Here is a 22,747-nt window from a genome sequence, read left to right on the forward strand (position 1 = left end):
AATAGACAGATGTTGGCAGCAATTAAATATCACCAACACTGAAACACACCTAACAATACACCCAGATAAAATATAAAATAAAAGGCAAATGTAATGCCATTAAGTGGTTAGTGTGACAGCTCTAAGCCAATTTAAGCAGGTAATAATGGACACATTTTTTTACTTTATTGGCATGGCATCTTAGCCTACAATTAAGATTACAATCCATAAAGAAATACTTTATATAGCCTAGATGCCATCATGTAAACAAGTAGGCTACTACAGTAAAAACAAACATCTCTACACTTGAATCAACTTAAAACTCCACAATAGCCTGCACAGATATGCAAATGAATGTCCTCTCTGTCTGCGACCACACGCCACTATGTGTCACTTCCATCATTAAGGAGCGTCTTGGCAGAAATAGCCTGCAATTAATAAAAAAAAAAATTCGGCGCATTTTCAGCAGCGGTGCCGCTACTGAGTACTATACAAGTACTACACAAATACTATAGAAAACACTTGTGTTACAGGCCTACTTACACTTGTGTTATATCTCTGTGCACAGAGCGTCCCCGTAACCATAGTAACTCACTCTCACTCCTGCCTGCGTGCGCACGGCGCGAGAGGAGAGGGAGAGACGCTGTGCTGCTGCCAGTGCCATATATACGCCGCATTTTACAGCGTTTTTTTTTTTTAACAAAATGAGTTTGAAAAGTGACGTAATTTGGCCGCTTAGGCTTGCCATATGACTTTGTTTTTCACTGCGTGAGAAAATGGACTTGTGGCGTGAGAGCCTGTGAAAAGTGTCTATTGCGTGAGTCTCACGGTCAATGCGTGAGAGTTGGCAGCCCTGCTATCTATCTATCTATCTATCTATCTATCTATCTATCTACCTATCTATCTATCTATCTATCTATCTATCTATCTATCTATCTATCTATCTATCATAGCTCTACAACTCCATATGGCATAGATTGTTAGTTGTTGCTATGGACACAAGCGGTACTTAGCAACCATAAACCCTTGGCGCAGGCGCATCCTTCATTAATGATGCACTGTGGGATTGCAGAGTATTGACATAGCAACAAGCAAGAGAGCGTTTGAGTTTTTCACTCTTTACTTTTTAGTTTCTTTTGGTTCTTTTTGTTAAAATAGCGTTGCTTTCTCAGGAAAAGTTCGACTGCTGTCATGAATGGGGCAGTAGTAAAAAAGACCCAGGACACGCTGGGCAAAGTGATAAAGAAACCGCCACTCACGGAGAAACTGCTAAGCAAGCCACCGTTTCGATATCTACACGACATCTTCAGTGAGGTGAGATTGATCAGCTAACGTTAGCAAGCTATCTGACAAGTTGACTACACTTCAGGAACCTATGTGGAGCATGTTTATGCCCAACTAACTGTCAGCTAAAGTTATCCGGTGATTTAAAATCGTAGGCTAACGAGCTAACTAGCTAATAAGCTAACATAACATCAACGAACCAAATTGCGGCTCAAGTCACCAGCTTGTTAGCTTAGCGAGTTTAACGTTAGCCAAGCCGCTCAGATCTGCATCGATTAATATCAACGAAGCAAGAGTGATGGTCAGCTAACTAGCTATTTAATGCCAGCCACGATTCTGGATTAGCTAGCTAGCTATGTAAGCATCATAGTGCAAGCAGCGGCGTCTCGTTGCTAGGCACGACCTGAGGCTACATAGGTATCAACAAACCAGTTTAGGTTAACTGGTAGTTGCTCCCCATGGTTAACGTTAACTAAAGTCAGAAGTGTGTTCCAGTCATTAGTGTGTTCCATTGTGAGTGGAGTACATTTTATCCAACGAGCGTTAACTAACGTTAGCTAAATTTGTCTGATTCTTCTGAACAGTCACGTTGAGATCACTGATGCTAAGGAGCTTATTCCTAAATGCATCTGGGTTGTTTAATAGTAAAGGAAACCCCGTGTTGCGTTGCTCTATATAAATCATTGACTGTTCGTGAAATACTATTCTTAGATTCTGTTTTTGTTGTATAAAGCTGCTTGCGAAACAAGCGTGGGTTCACCCACATGTCTGCTTGAAGCCTTTGTGGGATGACTGGGCAGCTGAGCTGATTAACTCAACAGTAAAATGTCTGATTTCTTGGTATCAGGGGGGATCAGCACAATCAGGTGAAGGGAAGGTCAGGTGCAGACCTGAGTCAACTAGTAGCCACAGCTAGTCAGTAATTCTTGGCATTTGTTTTAATCTATGTGGAGTGTCACATGGGTGGGGTGCACTACAACTACATCCAGACAAGTCAGATAGTGTGAGGAGAGTTGTCAAAAATGGCATACTAAATATACTTAACTGACTTTCAAACACTGTCCAGTGTAGGAGGCCCCACCCAACTGGTACCCCAAGCAGGTTAACACTGTGATGTGTGGGCAGTATATTTGACCCAGGTCTGGTCAGCTGTGGCGGTGCTCATTCAGGAGTCAGTGTTACTTGTCCTATGTAAGGTTGATAGTGACTCGGCCTGTGTCACAAGCTACCGAGTAGGTGGTTCTACTGAGATTATATAGGCAGACCACACTGACTGAGCCGGTAGTTCACACAGGTACCATATCAAGAACACTATCACCTCAGGAAGAGAAAATTTGACATTAAAGTAAGAGTATAATTCAACAAAAATAAGAATCGATTTGGAACAAATCTAGAAATACCGCCAAGCCACCAGTGCTACATGAAATAACAGAGAAAACTGCATCAGCTCTGTCTCCAGAAAGGTCATGAGCTGGCTCAGTCTGTTGTGAGTGCACTGAGCTTGGGCATATTACTTACTAATTTATCAACTGAGAAACACTCCCATTTACTTTATATTTCAGGTGATTAGCAATTCCTGTTAAAAATCAAACAAACCTCACTAGAAGGCTATTTATTTGTTAACTGTTCAGACCTGCATGAAAACTTAATACTAATACATTACTACTAACTTGTTATAGGCTACACACACACACACACAATATCATTTGCCATGAGGGGTCAAGCACAGTGAAATCTGTTTTGCTCCTCCAAACAGCAGTGAAGTGTCATCCCCTCCCCTCCACCTGTTAGATAGTCTCATCTTTCACTGTAGAGTCATGCATATTTGATAAAGGGAAGCGTGTTGGCATGTGTGACTCTTTTTCTCTGATTAGCAGTGTGTGTCTCACTGCAGGAATTAGCTATCCAACAACAGTAAACAACTGAATTTTCACAACTGAAATGGAAGTATTTAGTCCAGAACTAGTCTGCTATTGCCACAATGTCATTTGTCAAGCCTCTGTGAGCTATAGCTACATGAGGATTTATTTAATCTGTATTCCTTCAGCAGTGGTGCAGCACCTCAGCAAGAAAATGACCTTTACTGCAATGTGCAATTAGTTTAATTTTAATTTGATTTGTATATAAAGACATCTAGTACTAATGTTTGAAATTATGTTTTTGCAAGTATGCAAACAAGAACGCTCTTAGCACTACATTGCATTAGAATCACAACTGGGACCAAAACGGGTACTGATGTGGAACCAATGTGAAAAATACCTCCAAGCACATACCGTAAAATCAAATAAAGATATTTCAGAACTGAGAACTTGGTCTGGCTATATCAGCCATGGTGGTTTTCAGTGTGAATTTATCATCTCTATTTCTTCCCTCTTACAGGTGATCAGGAGCACTGGTTTCATGAAAGGCCTATATGGAGACAATGAGATGAAGTCAGATAATGTTAAGGTAAGATGGCCACAGTATGTGTCCACTTGGTTAAACTGTTAATGTTCACTGTTAATGTTAACTGGTTAATGTTCTGCTTTGGCTGACCTTACTCTGTGTCCAATTCATATTTTCACCTAATATCTAGCCCAAAGGGGGAGACAGTAGCCCCCTCCCTCAACAATTACCATTGAGTCCTTTAGCTAGGCTTTAACACCAACTGCTTTAGTGGAGCTGCTAAGTGGCCAGTAGAGAAAGGTTGTGGTTTTACTGGGCAGCTCCCAGGTGTGAATGTCTGTTACGATATGAATGCAAAGTAGGGCAGCACTGAAAAACATCATGTGTGTCCAGTAAACTTGGGGTGAGGGGTGGGGTAGGGGGTATTAATGATTGGAGTGAGTGAAACTGCATTGACTTTAAAAACTCCACCTGTTAACACCAAAGTGCTGTGGAAAATACAGTGTTGTTGAAACAGAGAATCGCTGAGTAAAATATTGAATTCATCTGTTCACTTTAATAGCAACTACAGTTAGAAAATCACAGAGCTACTTCCTGGTATGTGACTGTAGAGCGCACCAGTCTCCAGTTGGTTGATGCTTGTTTGACTACTACCGTACTACTTGGTGTGTGAGTGCACACTGTCTTTCCCTTAGGCAGGGCTCTTGGGGCTCTGTACGGTCTAAACATCATACATCATACTGTAGTCAGTCATAATAATTTGTCATAATGTGTCGGAAAGGGATGGATTGATAGTTGTAGACCCATTTCATTAAACAATAATGTATTACTTGAAGGTGTGCTGGTAGCTGCGTGTGTCAAACACTGCATTTGTGATCAGCTACTTAACCTCAATTTATCCAGGCAAAGTTGACAGAGCACACTTACTCTTTTATAGCAATGCGCTGCTTATCATTCATACAGCTCCATACATTCACACTTGGAAGCTGCCTATTACATCACAGTCTTCTACTGTTGGCCACTGAGCAGCTCTGCTTCAGCACACTGGGGTTAAATGCCTTGCTCAAAGCCACCTTGATGATAGTTGTTTAAGGAGTGGGGAGTCTTACTCATTCACTTCTTTCATCCATATTTTCCCAGCTGGTCCTGGGATTCGAACCAGCAACCTTTCAGTCATAAACCTGCTTCTCTAACCTCTAGCCTACTGCCACCCCACAATGATATCAGAATCAGTTGGGGGACCATTTTATCCCAGTGATGATCACATATTATTTCTTACATCGCTACTCCTTGGCTAATAGTGTTCCTCTGCTGCAGACACTCATCTGTCTCTGTGCATTTGGATGCATTTATACAGAATGTATGCGTATGTCCTAAGCAGCGATCGTACTTGTGTGTGAGAGCAGCTGTGTGTGACATGGTGCACCCTGTGTTTGGGTGTGGGTAACCCTACACACTGCCTGTGTGATACTTATACTCTCTGAGCCTGAGGATCTGGCAGGGCATGACTGAGAAGGCCTGTCAAGGTGTCAGAACTCAGGTCCACTGTCTGACTCAGAGCTGACCCCAAATCAATACTGGATAGGAGGAAGCCAGTCTGGCAAGAGAGAAGACTACTGCAGCTGACTTAAGATAAATGTCACTGTTTGAAACTTGATTCATTAAAACTTAAAATGTAACTTCCAAAAACTAAATAAATCTGTTTTTGTTAATATGTCATTGTTCTATTTGAAGTAGTTAAATACTCATGTATTTCTGCCGCAGGCCTTTTCCAGGAGGTGTGAGTAACAAGTAGCCTACATTCACATGTGTGTGTATATATATATATAGTAAAGACAGGAATCCGTAAAATCTGCATAAAATTTATGTCAGATGCTTACTTCAAAAATATAAGTTGTTTAATGCTTTCATGTTGTCGCAGACTTATTGTATTTGCAGTTAATTCCTTAGAAAATCTGAAATTATGTTCTGTAATTCCCCTTCCCACTGAAAATACTACCCCATTGTTTATTTGTTTTGATTTTATTTATTTACTGACAAAACACATTAAGCTGAAATAAAATCATTGAGGATGTCACAATGAAGTATTTTCTTTCCGTTGCGGTTGTCGTAACGTAAAGATGGCAAAGGCGGGTTAAGCATGATGAACTTGAGGTGTGCCTGAGGTGGAGGCATCATGTAGCCTAGATGAGAAAGTCAAGGTTGAGAGGGGATAAAATGAGGTCAAGCACCTTGCAAAGCTTTCACACCTGATCCCTCTGCTGATGCGGTAGACAGGGGTGGGAGGTAGGGGAGCCATTGGCACCTCATAGATGCTGCAGCACCATGTGTTATGGAGAACAGAGAGAGAAGCGTGCATGTGGTGTTCCTATTCCCCACTGTTTCCTTTGCATGACCATGTAGACCAACACACATATTCCCCACTTCAGCCTACATACAGCCTGCATTTTGCTCTTTGGCTGTGGGTACACTTCTCATTTGAATATGATTTTTGAGATGTGATCATAAAGATCAGATTTTATGAGATCACATTGTTCTGCATCCATACGTGGCATGCAAATGTTCTTTATGCATCTCCTGTGGCTGTATTTGTTTATATCTGTGTCTGCATAACTTTTTTTTCCTGCAGTTCCTCCCCATCTCTCTACATTGGTTGTATGTGTATTGTGTCTGGATTGCATCCAGACGATGGCGAATTCCAATCATAATGTGAGACTGACCATTTCCACATCTGGTTTTGAAGATCCAATAGCAGTAATAGCAATCTGAGCAAAATCCAATTTCTGTGTGTCCAAAAATTATTGGATTGCAAAAATCGCATTGAAACTACTAAGTGCAACCAAGTGCCTTAGACACAGATACATTGCAGATACATTATCAATGGCTTGACTTACCTATCACTCACTCTCCAAGATGTTTTATGTGTTAGAGAGTTATGAAAGTATGTATTGTTGTAAAGGTAAGGCTAGAAATACCCTCTGCAAGTGCATGCCACTGAATGGAAATGTCAGAAAAAGGGATCAGCAATGCAAAGGCAGCCTGATACTAGCTGTCGTGCAGATGGGCTAGGTGGTTGCACCAGCTACAAGCCCTCATGTTACACAGTTGGCAGGCTTCTCAGATGCAACATGCTGATACACTAGAAGCACTGCTTAGCCGGGTCATTGGTTGACTGTCTGTCTAGGATAAGACCTATTTTTTGTGCGTGCATATGGGTTACCTTCATGATAGCTAGAGAGATTTGAATCGGGAACACATGCACATCTCAAAATTTAAAGGAGGAGATTTGTATCTTATGCATTTATTTATTTAAGTTTGTCTTTGCTAACATGGGGACTTGAACCCAGGTCCTCCAGACTGCCTAGTCACGACACCACAGTGTTGCCCCAAAAAGGATGATGTACCACCAGGATTTGCACTGGAATTGCTGGATTTAATGTCCAGAAAGCTAACCATTACACCATGGGGACATTTTAGTTCAGTCACTTTCATAATGTGTCTGCAAATCTTTCAAGACTTATGCTTTGCAGTTTAACCAATCACATTTGCTGCTTTGAGGAGGTTATTTTGACCAGACCTATATCACTGAGTAAGGAGAGGAGAGAGAGTTGGCAACAAGTCCACCAACAAAAGGGACTGCCAAGGGAGCTGAAAATCACTCTGCTGCCCTCTGGTGGTTGTGTTCAAAGCTCAGCAACAAAGGCTAGACCTCCTTTTTTAATCACAGAATACATTTAATGAAACTTGATAGGGATTCAATGTCTTTTCCATACAGTTTCCATATTGATTGTATACTTGTGGGCCGAGAGTTTGTTTTATGTAGCCTATTTTTTATGGCAATGAACATTCTTGCGTGCTAGTTTATAATATATACTCAAAGAAACTGTTCTGGTACAGTTTATGCAGATTATTGTTCATGAGAAAATATTTTGGATTTGTGTCTGGAAAAATAAATGTGGGATTTCTCAGCAATGGACAGAATCAACATCGATTTTCGAACCCATCTTCAACACTATGAAAACACAAGCCAAATTCCTCTTGTAATTATCATACCTACTCACTGTCAACTATGCACTCTGCTCAGACCACATCACACCCAACTGGATAGTCACAAATGATGTAGAAATACAGCGTCCCCACTGGATCATCACAAGGAAGCATTAAATGTCTGCCAAAAAGCTGTAGCTAAGCTATGCAAAGATGGTTTGTTACATGCAGAATTAAATTTATATACAGCATATCACATATAGAATTGAGTTGTGTGTAATTTTGCTTTGTTCACAAATGTTGACCTGCAACTGCCAAGTGCAAAACAGTTGTGAAAATCAGGTTATGGATTTGGATTTATTTTTGCAAATCTTTTTCACACATTCAAAGCTGTTGATGTACAGGTTGCAAATTGTTGAAACATTTATGGACAGATTATGAAAGTGATTTTGCTCTTTACCTTTTAGCTTACAAAAGGAGTCAGAAGCTGCAACCTTATAACATCAACACAAGGAAATCCATAAGGGGAAATCAGTGGAAATGCACATCTCAGGGGTTTAGTTACCATAGAAAACTATGTTGGAAAAGTAACTCCCATTGGGGTTACTTTGCTCACAACTGCCTCTTACCTTTTTCTCTGTAACACCGCACCCCTCATGGCATCTCTTTCTGTCTTTCTCTCTCTTTCTTTCTAGGATAAGGACTCTAAGATCACCTTCCTCCAGAAGGCTATAGACGTGGTGATGCTGGTGAGCGGCGAGTCCCTGGCAGCCAAGCCAGCACGCATCGTGGCTGGCCATGAGCCTGAGAAGACCAATGAGCTGCTGCAGGCCATTGCCAAGTGTTGCCTTAACAAGGTCTGTCGGCCTGGAAAGATACACTCAAAGACACACACGTGGGTAGCGATAGCCCAAGTGTTAGAGCTGTAGGATTTTGACTAGAATCCCCAGACCAGCAGTGAAAATCTGGGATGGGAAAGTGAATGAGAAAAGACTCTCACTTGAGCAAGGCACTAAACCCACAACTGCGCCAATGGACTGCTAAGTAGCCAACAGTGAAAGACTGTGGTACTGGGACGTTCCTAGTGTGAATGTGTGTAACTCTATGAAGGTTAAGCAGGCTGTTTGCTGAAAAAGAGCAAAATTAAAAAACACACTTCTAGGGTTAGGTCTAGATCTTTTAGGAGGATGTAATTGCAATTCAAATAAACTATCTGTAAATTTATCTGTAAATCTAGTCAGTCCTACTTGCAATGTTTTACCTAAGGTGAAATATAGCTTTAAATGCAAGTATTTGGACAAAAATACTGTGCAGACATTCTCACAGTGTGCTACACTGTGTGCAGTGGAGTCAACAGAAACAAATACAGTTATGGGACTACATAAATGCACATTCAGTGTGTTATTTTTCACATCAAACTGTGATACTCTTGGGAAAATTTTTGAACATCAGGGAGAGCTTTGAAATATTCTAATTGAACCCTGGAGACAGAGTGTACACAGATGAGTTAGTGTCTGGGGGATAGTTGTCTTTAAAGACTTAAAGCAAATGTTGCGTTATTTGGCAACTAGGAAGTATTTGTTTTGCAAGATATAGTCAAGTCAGTGTGATGTTTGAGTCAGGCACGTCAAATGGTCAAAGATGCGCTCTATCCTTGATGATAATTACCATAAAGCATGTCAAAAATGGAATTGGTCGCTATGGTAACTCCTTTGGTGACAAGGGATCTCACTAGCAATCTTTCTTGTGCTCGTGTATCTTTTATCATGTATTCTACTTTGAAGAAAACTTCAAAACTTATGTCCCTGAAGAGGAAGCTCTCATTTCGCTTGCCCCCTCCACAGCGAGGTCAAAGCGCAGGGTCAGCTACAGAACAGCACCCTTGCAGCTGGCAGAGATTCACTGTTTTGCCGACATGGGGCTTGAACCTGGACTACTCTCGTGCATGCTACACCACCCTGCTGCATTAATACTCATACTCATAACAATGAAGACCACCCACTCATAAATTACTGCTATATTAAATGGAATGTCTCTCCTGTGTTTGGTCTGCAGCTGTCCAGTGAGGATGCAGTGAAGCGAGTGCTTGCAGGAGACAAGTTGGACACCAAGACCAAGGCCAGCACCTCCAGATCCCAGGACAAGGAGAACAGGGAAGGACGAGAACGTCACCGTGACAGAGAGGTGAGAGATCTCACCCCAGGTTTATCAACCCACTCAAAGCCTGAATGTTGAATGTGTTTATTTGTGTTTTATGTGTAATATTGTTCTTGTGTAAGGAAGACACCAGGCTCTTTTGGATGTCTTTTTTTCTGTGCTCTGAAAGGCCAGAACAAATTTAAGATCAATACTTTCAGTACCAGGTCTGATGAAAGAGATTAAACGTTTTTCTTTGTGTGGATGCAACTGTGTAGCTGGATGCAATGAGGCGCTGGGTTGACATATCCCAATATTGTGTGTATGCAGGGAAGCAAATTGACTTTAGAATTAACAGCCCACAGTGGATAGTAAATCCCAGAAATCACCAGCTTTCACTATTGTACCAGCCAACCTTGGTTTCGTGCAGAAGTGGCTGGTAAGATAGACAAACTTCCCAGCTTCAGCCAAAATTTATTAGCATTTAGCTGATGGCTGGCGTTAATTTGCCACCCTGTGTGTGTGTGTGGGTGTGATTTATTCCAGGAGAGGAAGGAGATCACAGAGCGCAGCGGGAGTCGGGACCAGAAAGACCCGGACCAACCCAAAGAGCAGGAGAGCCGGCGGAGAGAGGGCGAGAAGGAGCAACACCGCGACGGCGAGCGCTCTGACAAGCACCACCGCAGTGAACGGGACCACACCAAAGACCGCGACAAGGACAAGAGCCGCGACCGGGAGCGAGACAAGGACAAAGACAAAGGACGAGCGAAAGACAGGGAGAAGGACAGAGAGAGGGATCGAGACAGGGAGAGAGACAAAGACCGTGAAAAGATGAGAGACAGGGATCCTTACAGAGACAGAGAGCGGGAAAGAGACAAGGATAAACGAAGAGACAGAGACAAAGAGCGGGAGAAGGACAGAGACCGACACAAAGAGGGCGAGGAGAAGAGCAAAACTCTGGAGAGAGGTGATAGAAAGGTACGCCACCATGCGCCTTATCCCACACACAGCAGGAATATCAGCAAAAGATGCCATTATTGAAATTCTAAGCGTGTGTGTGTGTGTGTTTAGACCAGAGTATCAGAGGAAACGCAGCAGAAGCCCAACTCCGATGAGCCCAGCAAAACAGCCAAACCTGTGCCAGCGGTAAGTTCTCTCCTTTGGTTCTGTCACGGTGGAGTTTACTGTGGATCAAGTCAGCTAATTCAAGAAATAGTGAGCTTCTATTTGACTTTACTGCTGGGTCATTCATGGGTTCTATATATCTTAGATAATTGAAAATGGAAACATGACATTTTATGCAGTGTGTGAAAACTGTTTGCAAATTCAGTTCCTAATGTTGTGCGTCTTATTCTTGGAAGGTACCAAATCCAGCTGAAGAGGTATCCTACCCTCCCGAAACACAATCAATAGAAAAGTAGATTTAGACACGGATATAGCAGATATTGTAGTACTAGTGCATTGTGAGTATTGCATTGGCCTGGTGGTGGCTGGCTTGGTTTAGCGCTAGAAATGGCGGTGTCTCAATTTTAGACTTGTAAAACTGTGGAAAATAATTAAGCCTGTTACAGACCAACTGTGTCTTTAGTTTTTCCCAATAGTTTCTTTACTGTATAATTTATGAAAGTGGCTACCTAGTGTTTGGCCTAATGCTGTGTTCTTTGTCTGTATAGCCAGCAGAAGCGGTTGAGAACCAGGTAAAATGTATTTTCTCAATAATAGTAATAGGGAATAGATGTCTTTTCTGTTGACCCACAAGTGCATTTCTCTCCGCCTCCTTTCCCACTTTCAAATTGGCCTATGTAGTTTGCATGGAGAGGTGGGTGTGTGTCTGTGTGTGTTTACAAGAAAGATGAGTCAGGTTGTCGTTTTCAGCTGGGACTCACTCTCAGTACACCTCAAGCTTACCTCCTAATGAGAAACAGACACACACAAATTCACGCACACAATTTCACCCACCTTATCAAAATACAAACGACCTCTACATTCAGTCAGACTTGCTGTGAATCAATATGTTGGTGTTTCTCTGCAGTGCAACTTTTTCTGTTTACCTCTGTCTTAAGGACGATGGGGTTTCAATAAGTTAATGGTTAGCATAATAGAAGGCCATACATGAAAGGGTTTCTTCAAACTATCCCAAGAGTTAGAGGGTGATGTATTGCCTTTCATTGTGTTTTATCTCAAAGCTGTCTTTCTTTTTTTCTTTTCACCCTCTCCTCCTCTCACAGTCTGACAGTCCAGCAAGAATACCTCGGCCCTCGTCTGCCAAGGGGCAGAGGCGGAGGCCCAAAGTTGGAGGTCAAGGTAAAGCTGCCAGGCCCCCCTTCTACCCTATTTCAATCGCCTACGTGGCGTAGGTGATAGTCCATAGAAATGTAATGTGTTGTACTTGCATCCTTGAATGCTCTCTGATACTCTGACATAAGTTATTTTACAATTTCCAAATTGATTTGAAGGTTGGTGGCTCTCCAGTACAGTTCTGCTTGTCTATTAAAATCATTGACTAGTTCCTCAGACAGAGGTAGGAGTAGATCATCAGGATTACTGATGGTGGCAGCAATGGAAGATTTACAGAATTTAGTAAATGAAGATCCAGGGGGAGGGGGCATTTTCCTGAAAAGATTACAAAGATATTTGGTCTGTTTATTCATCACTTTTTCATTTTATTGTTTGTTCCGTGCCATGTCATGTTAGTGCTTCACATCGCTCTGTAATGATTTGCATAGGTCATTAAGTGCCATGTTTTTGAGAGGAAACTGACAATGCTTTGTCTATTTATCTTCTCTCCTCTACAGATGAATCTGACAGTGAGGGAGGTAAGTGTCTCTCTATCCCTTTCTCCTTCAAGTACAGCAGACATTGTTAAAGGACTGTAGCAGCTGTCAAAGCTTTGTGCTAGGAGGAATATCTTGATATAGAGGCCGATGAAGTTAGTGTTAGGAGTATTGAATTTCCTGTGTTTTGTGTCTTCTGACCAGAAAACGTAAAAATGTAGTTGCTACGTGTTAATGCAGTTTCGTGCATAAAAAGTGCCAATTCTGATCTACTAATGTGTGCATGAGCATTTTCCGTGTGGAAATGGGAAACACCTGACGGGAGACTTTAAGCGCATTTGATCCAATTAATATGTATTTTGAGGAGTGGCAATGATAGGGCGCAAAAATGGAGAAGAAGAAGATTATTGAAATGGATCACTCCCATTCTTCTGGCTGTGGTCAAGTATTTTAGAAGACTGGTCTACATTACTATAAGCTGTATGTATAGCTTTCATTGCCATAGGATGCTTTTGTTTCCAACAATAAGATATTTAAAATATAAACAAAACTTCCATTGGTGCCGTCTTTAACAGCTGATCAGTGTAAACAGCGTGTCTTGCGTTGCTTAGCAACAAAAGCAGTAGTGATTGTGTGTGAAAGGGTACAAACTGGCAAATTGATGGCTTGCTAAAGGCAGTGTGAATGGATTTGGAACTAGAAGGATGCATTTCCAATAACGCCTTTCTGACGGCTTCTCTATCTGAAAGGTGCAAGAGAGTGAGTGTAATCACTCATTTAGTAATGGAGTGACTCACTCAGTGATTACTGGCAAAGACGTTGTTGGTTGAAACATGTGAGCGTCACTGTTGTCCTTTCACAGATGGAGATAATCCGTTGGCCCAGAGACCCGTCCTCCTGGAGAATGGAGACGCTGCAGACTCTGCAGTGCCATCCCACATGGCACCCAGGTCTGAACCCTGACTGTGCACACACTCATCTCTCGTTTTCACAGTTTTATCTTTCACACTTACAACATTGCTAACATCCATTTCTTTCACTGATTTACCACTCCCATAAGCTACTCTCACATTCGCCCGTGAAGCACTCACATGCACACCTCAACACTCTTATATTGATTAGTTAAGGACATACATTCTTGTAGATTTTTTTGTTGATGTGGAGGATTTGGGGTAATTTTGGTTCTTAGACCCATGTTTGTTCCTGGGCCTATTCCAGGATCACTTCCAGTAGGTGTTGCAGTTAAAGAATTCTTATCTGGACATGATATATGACCAACTCTGCTTTAATTGCTATTGTAATTGGTTATATGGCTGGTTGGGTAGGCTGAGCGATAAGGCCAGATGATGAATTTCATTTCCATTTTTTCAGCTGTGGCCGGCCACTGCAGCTAAATGAGTATAGAGGAAACATATGCATATAGCTTACTCAATATGGAAGTTGCAGTCAACAATTAACAGCAAAATGACCCCCGAAAGGCAGTCCTTTGTGTATTTCCCAGCATTTCCGGTTATTTTGGCAATCCAAATGGTACAAATTGTGCTATGTTAACAGCAAGTCTTAGTGTAATTTTGAATGCTAATTGTTCCAAGGGGTTCCTACAATCAGAATGACTCAGTGTAGCTGTCTCAAAATGGAGGCTTTGGCGAGTCAGAGAGCGCGAAGAACTTGGCTTGTGAAACATGAAGAGCAAATAACAACTTGTGAAACAACATGAAAAATTACTTTTAAATTACAAACACATTTAATTCTGAAATTTTCTCTTATCAGTGCAACGGCGTATTTCAATAATATGTATGGTCCTTCCCTCCTACAGCAACAGGCGGTTACCACGGCCCAGCAGCGCTCGTCCAGCCCCTCCCCGGGTCAAGAGACAGGAGAGCTATACAGATGTGGTCCCAGCCGAAAGGTGACTTCACACCACATACTCACTAATGTCATAGGTGTCATTCATGCTAGTTTGGACTATATCTTCCTCTTTTCCCAATCTCAAACCACATGTTGTTCCTGCTAGCATGACAGATGGATCAATACTGGTCGAACCAAATGTAAAGGAGGCTCTGGATTTGGACAAAAGATAGTCTCTGTTATAGTGGAGCAAATCTAAGCAACCAACCAACAGTTATTTTGGATAAAAGCACCACAAAATGGCTTATGTTGTTTTATATTTTCCCGCTATCAGAGTCAGTATCAGATTTCAGTTAGAAAAGCAGTGGATCAAACTCTCTGTCTGTCTCCCAGGCTGGCCAGTGCCAAGCCCTCAGCACCCGTCATCATGGAGGGGAAGAAGCTGTCTGAGGATGAGCAGGATGAAGACGAACAGTTTCTGGTGGAGGAGGCTATCCCTCCACCACCAGACATGCCTGAGATGCAGATAGAGGTGGTAAGTGGGCACAGATAGGCAGCGAGTTGTTCAAATACCATGGAAAAACATAAGCCTGGGATAGTTATCTCCCATTTTTTTCTATTACAGGAGCCCACACAGGATCTAAATGGTGAAGAGAAACATGGTACACAGTCATATTTCTCTTTTTTCCCCTTGTATTTATTTCTCTCTTATTGAGTTGTAGGGCAACAGATTACTCACTGTTCCTCTCCCTGTTCCTCTCACTATAGGGGGGCTTGTGAAAAAGATCCTTGAGACCAAGAAAGACTATGAGTTGTCGCCGTCGTCCCCAAAGTCTAAAGAACAGGTATGTACAATCATAGCAGTAGTTCTCATCCATCTCCACTAGAGGGCAATATCAGCCAAGCCCTCTCTCATTCATTCCTCTTCTGTGACTCACAGCCTATGTTAAGCCTCTCCATCAGTGTTACAAACCATTGTTTCTGGAAAGTCTGCTCCCTCGGGCTGGCGCTTTGACCACGTTGCAAAGCCCTGAGCAACACAGGTTATTATCAAAAGAAAGATATTAGCAAATGGAGTGGAGAGGCGTAATTGCAATGCCTTGAAACCCACAAAAATGTTCCCCTTCAGTCAAGCCGAAGGACTAATAACAGCCAAACAAGCAAGTATGGCCTCTAACAGACCACACACAATTGACGTACACATCAAGATGTCTGGAGCAAAAATAAGCTTGTTTTCTAGGGCTCCGATAGAGTTGCACCATATCTTAAACGTGCTTAAAAGAATCTTGATTATAGGTTCTCTGTTCCACCATGTTCAATCTTCAGTGTCTGGGGAACTAGCTTTAAGAGCAATTGTTTAGACTGTTCACACACCCTTGCCACGTGTGGACTTATGACAGCATTAGGTAACTGTGGAAAACAGACCATGCACAACCAATTTTTTTCTGACAGAGTGAGGTTTTCAATCCTGCTTTACTTTGTGGCTGAATGTCCTCCATTGAAAACAATATGCACACGATGGCCTGGTGTTCCAGTAAAGTTCCTTGAATCTCATTTCTTCTTGGTCTCCCAATTTTAAATGCTTGTCAACCACATTTTATACTTGATAGATTTTCTATGACTCTGAACCCCCCCCCCCCCCCCCCATTCCGAGGTGACACATTGCTGCCGTTGCTAATCCTTTCCCCTCTGCCAGCTTATTTATCGGCCAGAGAGAGCACTCCCCCATCATCAATATTTGCAGTGTGAATCAGTGTGAAGCTTGCAGTCTGGTCTGTACTCCAGTGGTGTGGGGCGGCGTACGCCGTCTGCTTTGGGTGGTCCTCTCCGCCGAAGCATACTCTCCCTGCGTCCCTGCCCAGCTGACCACCCTGACTCTGATGGATGCACTGTTTTGGACTGTCACTCATGCAGAAAGGCCCCCGGTATATCCTCTCCTAACCGTGACCTCAGCCCCCATCCCTCATCACTCACTCCTGCGAGGTTGTCTCAGCTCAGCCACCGATGAACTGAAATAGCTTGACTGAATAGCTTTGGGTTTAGTCTAGCTTTACACAAGCTTCTCTAATGCAGCTTCTTCTTATCTCTATCCACCTCCTGACTTTGTCCTTAGATTCATCTCTTACTAAAAAAAAGTAAATTTGACAGGAATTGCCAAACAATTATGTGAGACCACCCCCCCTAACACACACGCACACACAAAATCTAAAATAGTGGGGCTGTTTGGTGCAACCTGAGCACAGCCTTATAGGGTTTATCCTAATTTAGTTGATACAGCCTCCTCAGTTTTCAGGGGTTCTTCAGGGGCCCTCATTTCAGGGTATCCTGTATGGTCTGCATGGGCAGCTTGGAGTACTCTACCTTTCTGCAGTCTGAATAGGAGGTACCTCTACACATAGGGACTGTTCAGTCTCCCCCACCCCTCAGCCATTATTGGCCTTGCCTCGTCAGCTGTATAAAGGACTATAATGACTTCCTTCCTGACATGAAAGGGTGGAGGGGTCAGCGTAATGGAGTCGTTTCTTTCTTGTAATCACGGTAAAACATGGAGGGTTAAAAATGTAAATATTGAGCTTCCCCGTCCTATGTGGCATGACAGGTTTGAAATTTCAGCAGGCACAATTCTTTTTTTTTTTTTCTTTTTTTTTTTAAACGCTGACGTTTATCAAAACACAGTGTCTTTTAATGGGGCATGATCCCTTTTTGATTTATGATTGAACTTTAAGTTCTATACAAAAATGTTTGACTTTGGACCATTTTGTACATTTTAAGGAAATCCAGCCTCTAACTTATCCCCATTGTAATTTCTGTACTTTGTCATTTATGCCTCCCTGAATTCATTTTGCTATGGTTAATGCCAGTGCCTGCCTGCCGCATTGCTGCACTGATGTAAATAAAGGCCATTTTTGCACTGAGTGATTGTATTTTGCCATATCCCGCCACAGCGTGTGTGACCGAAGAATTTGCTGTATATTTATGGGGACGACCTTCCTCGTGACCCCTCGGTGCAATTGTATATTATTCCAAGATACTTCTCGGAGGGCGTCTTTCTATTTAGACAGAATCTGCCCCTTGCAGCAGCTGCGTTTTCATAAGAATTTTTTGTGTACCCTTTTTCCCTTTTCTTTACCCCCATCAAATTAGCCTTGATGAAGGTTTGTAATGTATAAATAAACCCTGTGGCACACAAATGGATGGCTGTTGAGTGAGAATCACGGAGGAGAAGGGCCAGAATACTCTCTGCAGAATCGTCAGGAAAATAAATACTCCTCCCTGCAGGCCCCCATGTCTTCATAAACATCCAGCGTTTTTTGTGGAAACGTAAAGGAAATGACCCCGTGGCATTCCATTAGGCATATTGCTTTCGTAGAGGCCGTGTTGACATATCAGAGGTATTGGGGCAGGTTTATGGGGAATACCTGAAGAAAGCACGATCTGATATCAGGCCAGACCTCAGCCTTGACAACACACTTTGATTATGATGATGAGCATGGATTGTAACGAGAGGAGTCCAAGCCAATCATCTTCAAAAAGTTGCCGAAGCTTTGCGTCTCCCGGAAAACCTTTGAATGACGAACCACCCTGCGTTTTTTTTTTATTTATCTCAGTAAAATTATTTCCTATTGTCAATTATAGTACAATGGAGCCAATGGTTGTCCCCTTGGAGGTTCAGCCCAGGGCCCAGGGTGGTGATCTCAGCTGTCACCCCAAGGGGCTACAGTGACTTGTAACAACATCCTGTAACCTCCCCGGCCCTCGGCCCTCAGCTTCTCTCCTCACCTCACTGACTCCCAGCTATTTTTATGATCTGGCTGGACTTTTGTATGGCCTTTTATGAAAAATGGCGAGGAAGCCCGTGAACAACCTCTAGAACGGATTCTCATCCTATAATGCTCTGCTCCCTGGCCCAGCTGAGACCACCTCTGGGAACACACTGTAAAAAACTATTAGGGTGTGCATCGGCGTCTCCAAATGGACACCAGTAGCCAGGAGGAGGATTGTTCCCAGAAGTTTCAAGTCGTTTCCTCTTCCCACCTCAATGTGGTCTTCAATGATCTATTACATCCTCTGACCAACCATAGTTTTTCTTATATTGGCGTTAGTGTTGATTAGAGAGCAATTCATTTAAGTTTCTGAAAACTGCTGGTCTTCAGCAAATATTGGAAAAAGCCTTTGTCCTCCCACTAAGACTAACACTGGCATTTCAGCCAACTAGCTAACTATTACTTGCATAACTTAATTGTGGCTCTCATGAAAGGTTTGTAAATGTATCACTCGACCTCTTATTCTGACCAAAGTGAAGCTGGTAAATGAACAGCAACGAATGAATGAATGAGGCTTCTCCCATCATGATGGAAGCTGATCTCTCATCATGAACCAGTCCAATATAGGCTAAATTAATGTTTTCTTAATTAATGATACCCCAGAGGTTGCTAGGCTTCTGACAGGTTCCATGCATGCAAGCCATTTTTCTTTCGTCAAAGGCAACTTTGAAGAATGTTTTTCTCTCGCCTCTCAGCAGGTCCCTATAACCACCCCATAAATCACATGTTTTTGCACGCATTTCCTAATTAAGCTGATTAGTCATGTGATGACTAGATGAATTCCACATTTGCAGTTTGTGCATGAGGATCTCATTCTGTGGTCCCTCCCTTGTCGGAGACTGAGACATTAAACGTAGGGGACTGAGTTTGCAGGAAAAGTAAAACTCGAATTCAGATGCACTTTCTACAAACAGATTAATTATGATAGTATTTTGCTGTGCAAAAAAGGACATAAATCCCAATGAAAACAAGATTAAAATCTACTCAGACCCAGCTTTGTGCTTCCACAAGATTGAGACATCCTGTGCAACAAGATGATGGTATACAACACTTTCTACCTAGCAGACAAGCCACCCTGCTCTTGCCAACACTGGCCAGAGGTGCCTCTGTCTTCCCCACTGCCTTGGGCTTCTATCACTGTCTGAGATAATGGGAAAACCTGCCGTCCTTTCTCAACCCCCCTCCTCCTCTTCTTCCTCCTCGGTCACCACATTCTAAACAAATATTGTTCTGAGGTCGGGGTGAGAAAAGGAAAACTAGGAGCGCACTGGACTTGTAGACCCCGACAGAGGCCTCTATAAAGCAGTGATTTATGTCCGCCCGGACAGAGTGCGCACGAACCGGGGGTCGTGTTTTCACTCCAGGATTTTTTATTTTCCAACAGAGAGGGAGAGGGGGCCGAGGGAGCAAGGGGACGGCAAATAGAGTGAAGCCACGGGTCCTGTCTGGCCGCGCAGGCCAAACCGCAGCCAGGCAGGCCGAATGAGCCGGAGAGTGTTTGTCTAGCTGCAGGGTTCACGGCGCCCAGTGGAAAGCCACCCACCTTGTTGGGGGACCATTGGGCCAAGGCGTTTTCAACCCTCACACTCTCTCGCCACCACAAAGGGGTAAAAAAAAAAGAGGGAGCTTGTCAGAAATTTTTGCTAGCTTCCTAAAAGGAACGAGTCGCAAACGCTGATGCTTGATGTGATTTCTGCAGTGGGGTCCTGTCTAATCAAGTCGCCTTTCATCGTTGTAATTACCAAGCTGTTTGGTTTGTTTTAAGAGATGATTTGATAAGGCAAGTGCCCCAAACCTATATGCAGCCAGCTATGCCAAGCATGATATGTGGCCTGCTACCCCAGTAGGCTGTATGACAGATGGTTTTGAAGAGGAAGCTGTCATTTAGTTTACACACAGTCGCAAGTATGATTTCTGCTGCCTCATGAAGGCAGGTGCTTCCATCTATGGGGCCGAATGACATAAATTGGGCCAAGAGTTGAACTTGAAAGGGGGCATAAGTGTAGTAGTTGTTACTCAATACTGTAGTAAAATAACCTTACTGCCACAGCCTGTTACTAAAATAAACAAGGCTTTAAGACCAAGAGTGTGGGTGGGTGCTGTGTGTGTCCACTGTATATGCATGCATAAGTCTCTGGTTGGTATTTATGTGTGTGTATGTGTGTGTGGGTGTACGTGTGTCTGCCTGTGCGTTTGTGTATGTGTGTGGCTTTAGGGTTGCCATGCACACGCGCGCGCACATACACACACACACACACACACACACACACACACACACACACACACACACACACACACACACTCGTGCACACACTCAGAGGCCTTGCGGAGCCCAGCTGAGCAAACATCCTTGGGTCAGGCCTTTGCCAAGGGAGGCCCTTCCTTCATACCTTCCCCTCCTCCTCCCCATCAAGGGGCTGAGGGTAATTGGGATGTAGCGAAACCCCCCCAACCGCACACCATACACTGGAGGCCTTCACCAGCCAGTCAACCAGTCCCCCTACATTAGCCAACACAATTCAGCCACTCGTTTGATCTTTATATATACAACTAGGTTGGTAGAATTCCTGCCTAACTTTTTTAGCCTTGAAATCCTAAACCACTAAATGCTGCCCTGCTCTGGTTCTAGGCATTTGATACTTTGCTGGCAAGGGTAGAATTCCTAAAGAGGGTTTATTATGGTTTGGTCCAGGGAGACACAAGTGATTTTTGTGTGTTTTTGTGTGTGTTCTTACAATTGTTTATTACAGTGCCAAGTGTTAAAGCAAACAGGTTATCTTTTAATACTTTTAACTTCAATAAAAGGAATTTGCTTCTTACCTTGCTAGATATACCTTGACCTACTGCTGAAATTTAAAATAAGAGTCACTTTTATTTAATCCCACCTGAAATACCATGTGTTTCATGCTCCTTGAATTGTTTTGGGTGTTCCTAATCTTGGCAGGTTGAGAGCACCAGTGCTGAGTGAGAAAGTGAATTTAGAACCTTGTTTTTACCCCAAACCTCCACCAATCATATTCACCATCTCCACATCCAGAACTTGGTATCTGAGGCGGCGCGGAAGAAAGAGCGGGACCTGGTGTCGCGGGAGATTGAGCGGCTCCGCTCGTCCATCCAGACGGTGTGCCGCAGCACTCTGCCGCTCGGCAAGATCATGGACTACATCCAGGAGGACATGGATGCCATGCAGGCTGAACTGCACACCTGGCGCCGGGAGAACAAGGAGCACGCACAGGCCTTGCTGCAGGAGCAGAGGTAGCAGGGAGGGGACACACATGCACACTCTTGCAGATACATGACACGCTTAGAGTTGGGTATTGTTGAATATTTTTCTCTCGCACATAAGGTTGCAATTTTTTGATTACCTGCACTGGTTCCAGTACTTTAAACTGAATACCAGTTCTAAAACAGTACTTTTTGCTTTTTGCCTTTCCACGGTGAAAGAAAGCATATTTCATTATTTCATCGTGTGATGGAGGAAATTCTTTTCTGTGTTAAATTTGTACCATTTGTTTTTCTACTCAGACTCCAAACCATATTGAATTGCCCATGTTGATGTTGATGCCCAACCCAACTCCTTCACCTTCTCTCTCTCTCTCTCTCTCTCTCTCTCTCTCTCCTCTCTCTCTCTCTCTCTCTCTCTCTCTCTCTCTCTCTCTCTCTCTCTCTCTCTCTCTCTCTCTCTCTCACAACCGACTGTTATGTCATATCTTCTTAATAAGCCGGTGTGGAAAAAGTAAGTGTGTTCAGATGATTGAATATTGTGTGTGTGTGTGTGTGTGTGCTACAGAGCGACTGACCGGGCAGTGGAGCCCTTAAGACCGAACTAGCGAGCTGGAGCAGCTGATCAAGGACCAGCAGGATAAGATCTGCGCTGTCAAGTCCAACATTCTGAAGAATGAAGAGAAGATCCAGAAGATGGGTGACCAGCATCAGCTTCTCATCCAGAACCTGAGGAGATAAACAAGGTCTAAAAATTCTACAAAACTCTAAAAAAAATGCACTGAAGATTTAGGGACAAACTGGTTCTAAACTAAATCGTGAGAACATTTTTCTTGGAGGTGAGGTGGGGATGGGGTCAAAAACTGCACTTTCAGGGGGTTTTTAGGAAAAGAAACAGCCCCCAGTATACATACACAACCAGGGTGGGAAATGAACACCGCCATCAGTCAACTGCTGGTAAATGAAAGCTCCAAACCATGATTTGGAGGTCCTATTCTATTCTGACATAATTGACTGGTAAAATGGCAAAAGCGGATGGTTACGTTTGAAATGTACCAGCTGGTGTGGCCGACAGGCGACAAAAAAAAAAAAGTTTCCTGCCCTGCACACTAACCTAACCCCATCTTATACCCTTCCTCTGTTGATGGTGCCTTTGTGGACTGAGCCAGTGCACAGCTCATGACCTGGACGTTACACTCAGAAATGGTTCATTGTACTTAACGTAATGCTGCTTGCTCCATAGAAAGCCCTATACATTTCAACATTTCAAAGTGAACAGACATGGAAGTTTTGTTTGCTGCACAGTCA

The 22,747-nt window shown here is 43.1% G+C and overlaps 1 protein-coding gene across 1 annotated transcript; it reads left to right on the forward strand.

The window, feature by feature from the left end:
- Positions 1-1,085: 1,085 nt before the first annotated feature.
- Positions 1,086-22,730, forward strand: traf3ip1 (TNF receptor-associated factor 3 interacting protein 1). The gene is given in 18 exon segments (XM_071545550.1): positions 1,086-1,293; positions 3,643-3,711; positions 8,331-8,492; positions 9,691-9,819; positions 10,318-10,749; positions 10,843-10,917; positions 11,445-11,468; positions 12,000-12,075; positions 12,567-12,587; positions 13,408-13,495; positions 14,362-14,454; positions 14,787-14,925; positions 15,019-15,055; positions 15,162-15,238; positions 21,255-21,472; positions 22,008-22,037; positions 22,039-22,138; positions 22,140-22,730. Coding segments are annotated over 18 exon segments (1,926 nt in total). The 5' UTR covers positions 1,086-1,170; the 3' UTR covers positions 22,173-22,730.
- The last annotated feature ends 17 nt before the right edge of the window (positions 22,731-22,747 follow it).

The sequence above is a fragment of the Centroberyx affinis genome, unplaced genomic scaffold (assembly GCF_046629955.1).
Source record: "Centroberyx affinis isolate AG114_WGS23_722 - 3 ecotype Tasmania unplaced genomic scaffold, CSIRO-AGI_Caff_v1 ptg004951l_1, whole genome shotgun sequence".
In the NCBI taxonomy this organism is placed as follows: domain Eukaryota; kingdom Metazoa; phylum Chordata; class Actinopteri; order Beryciformes; family Berycidae; genus Centroberyx; species Centroberyx affinis.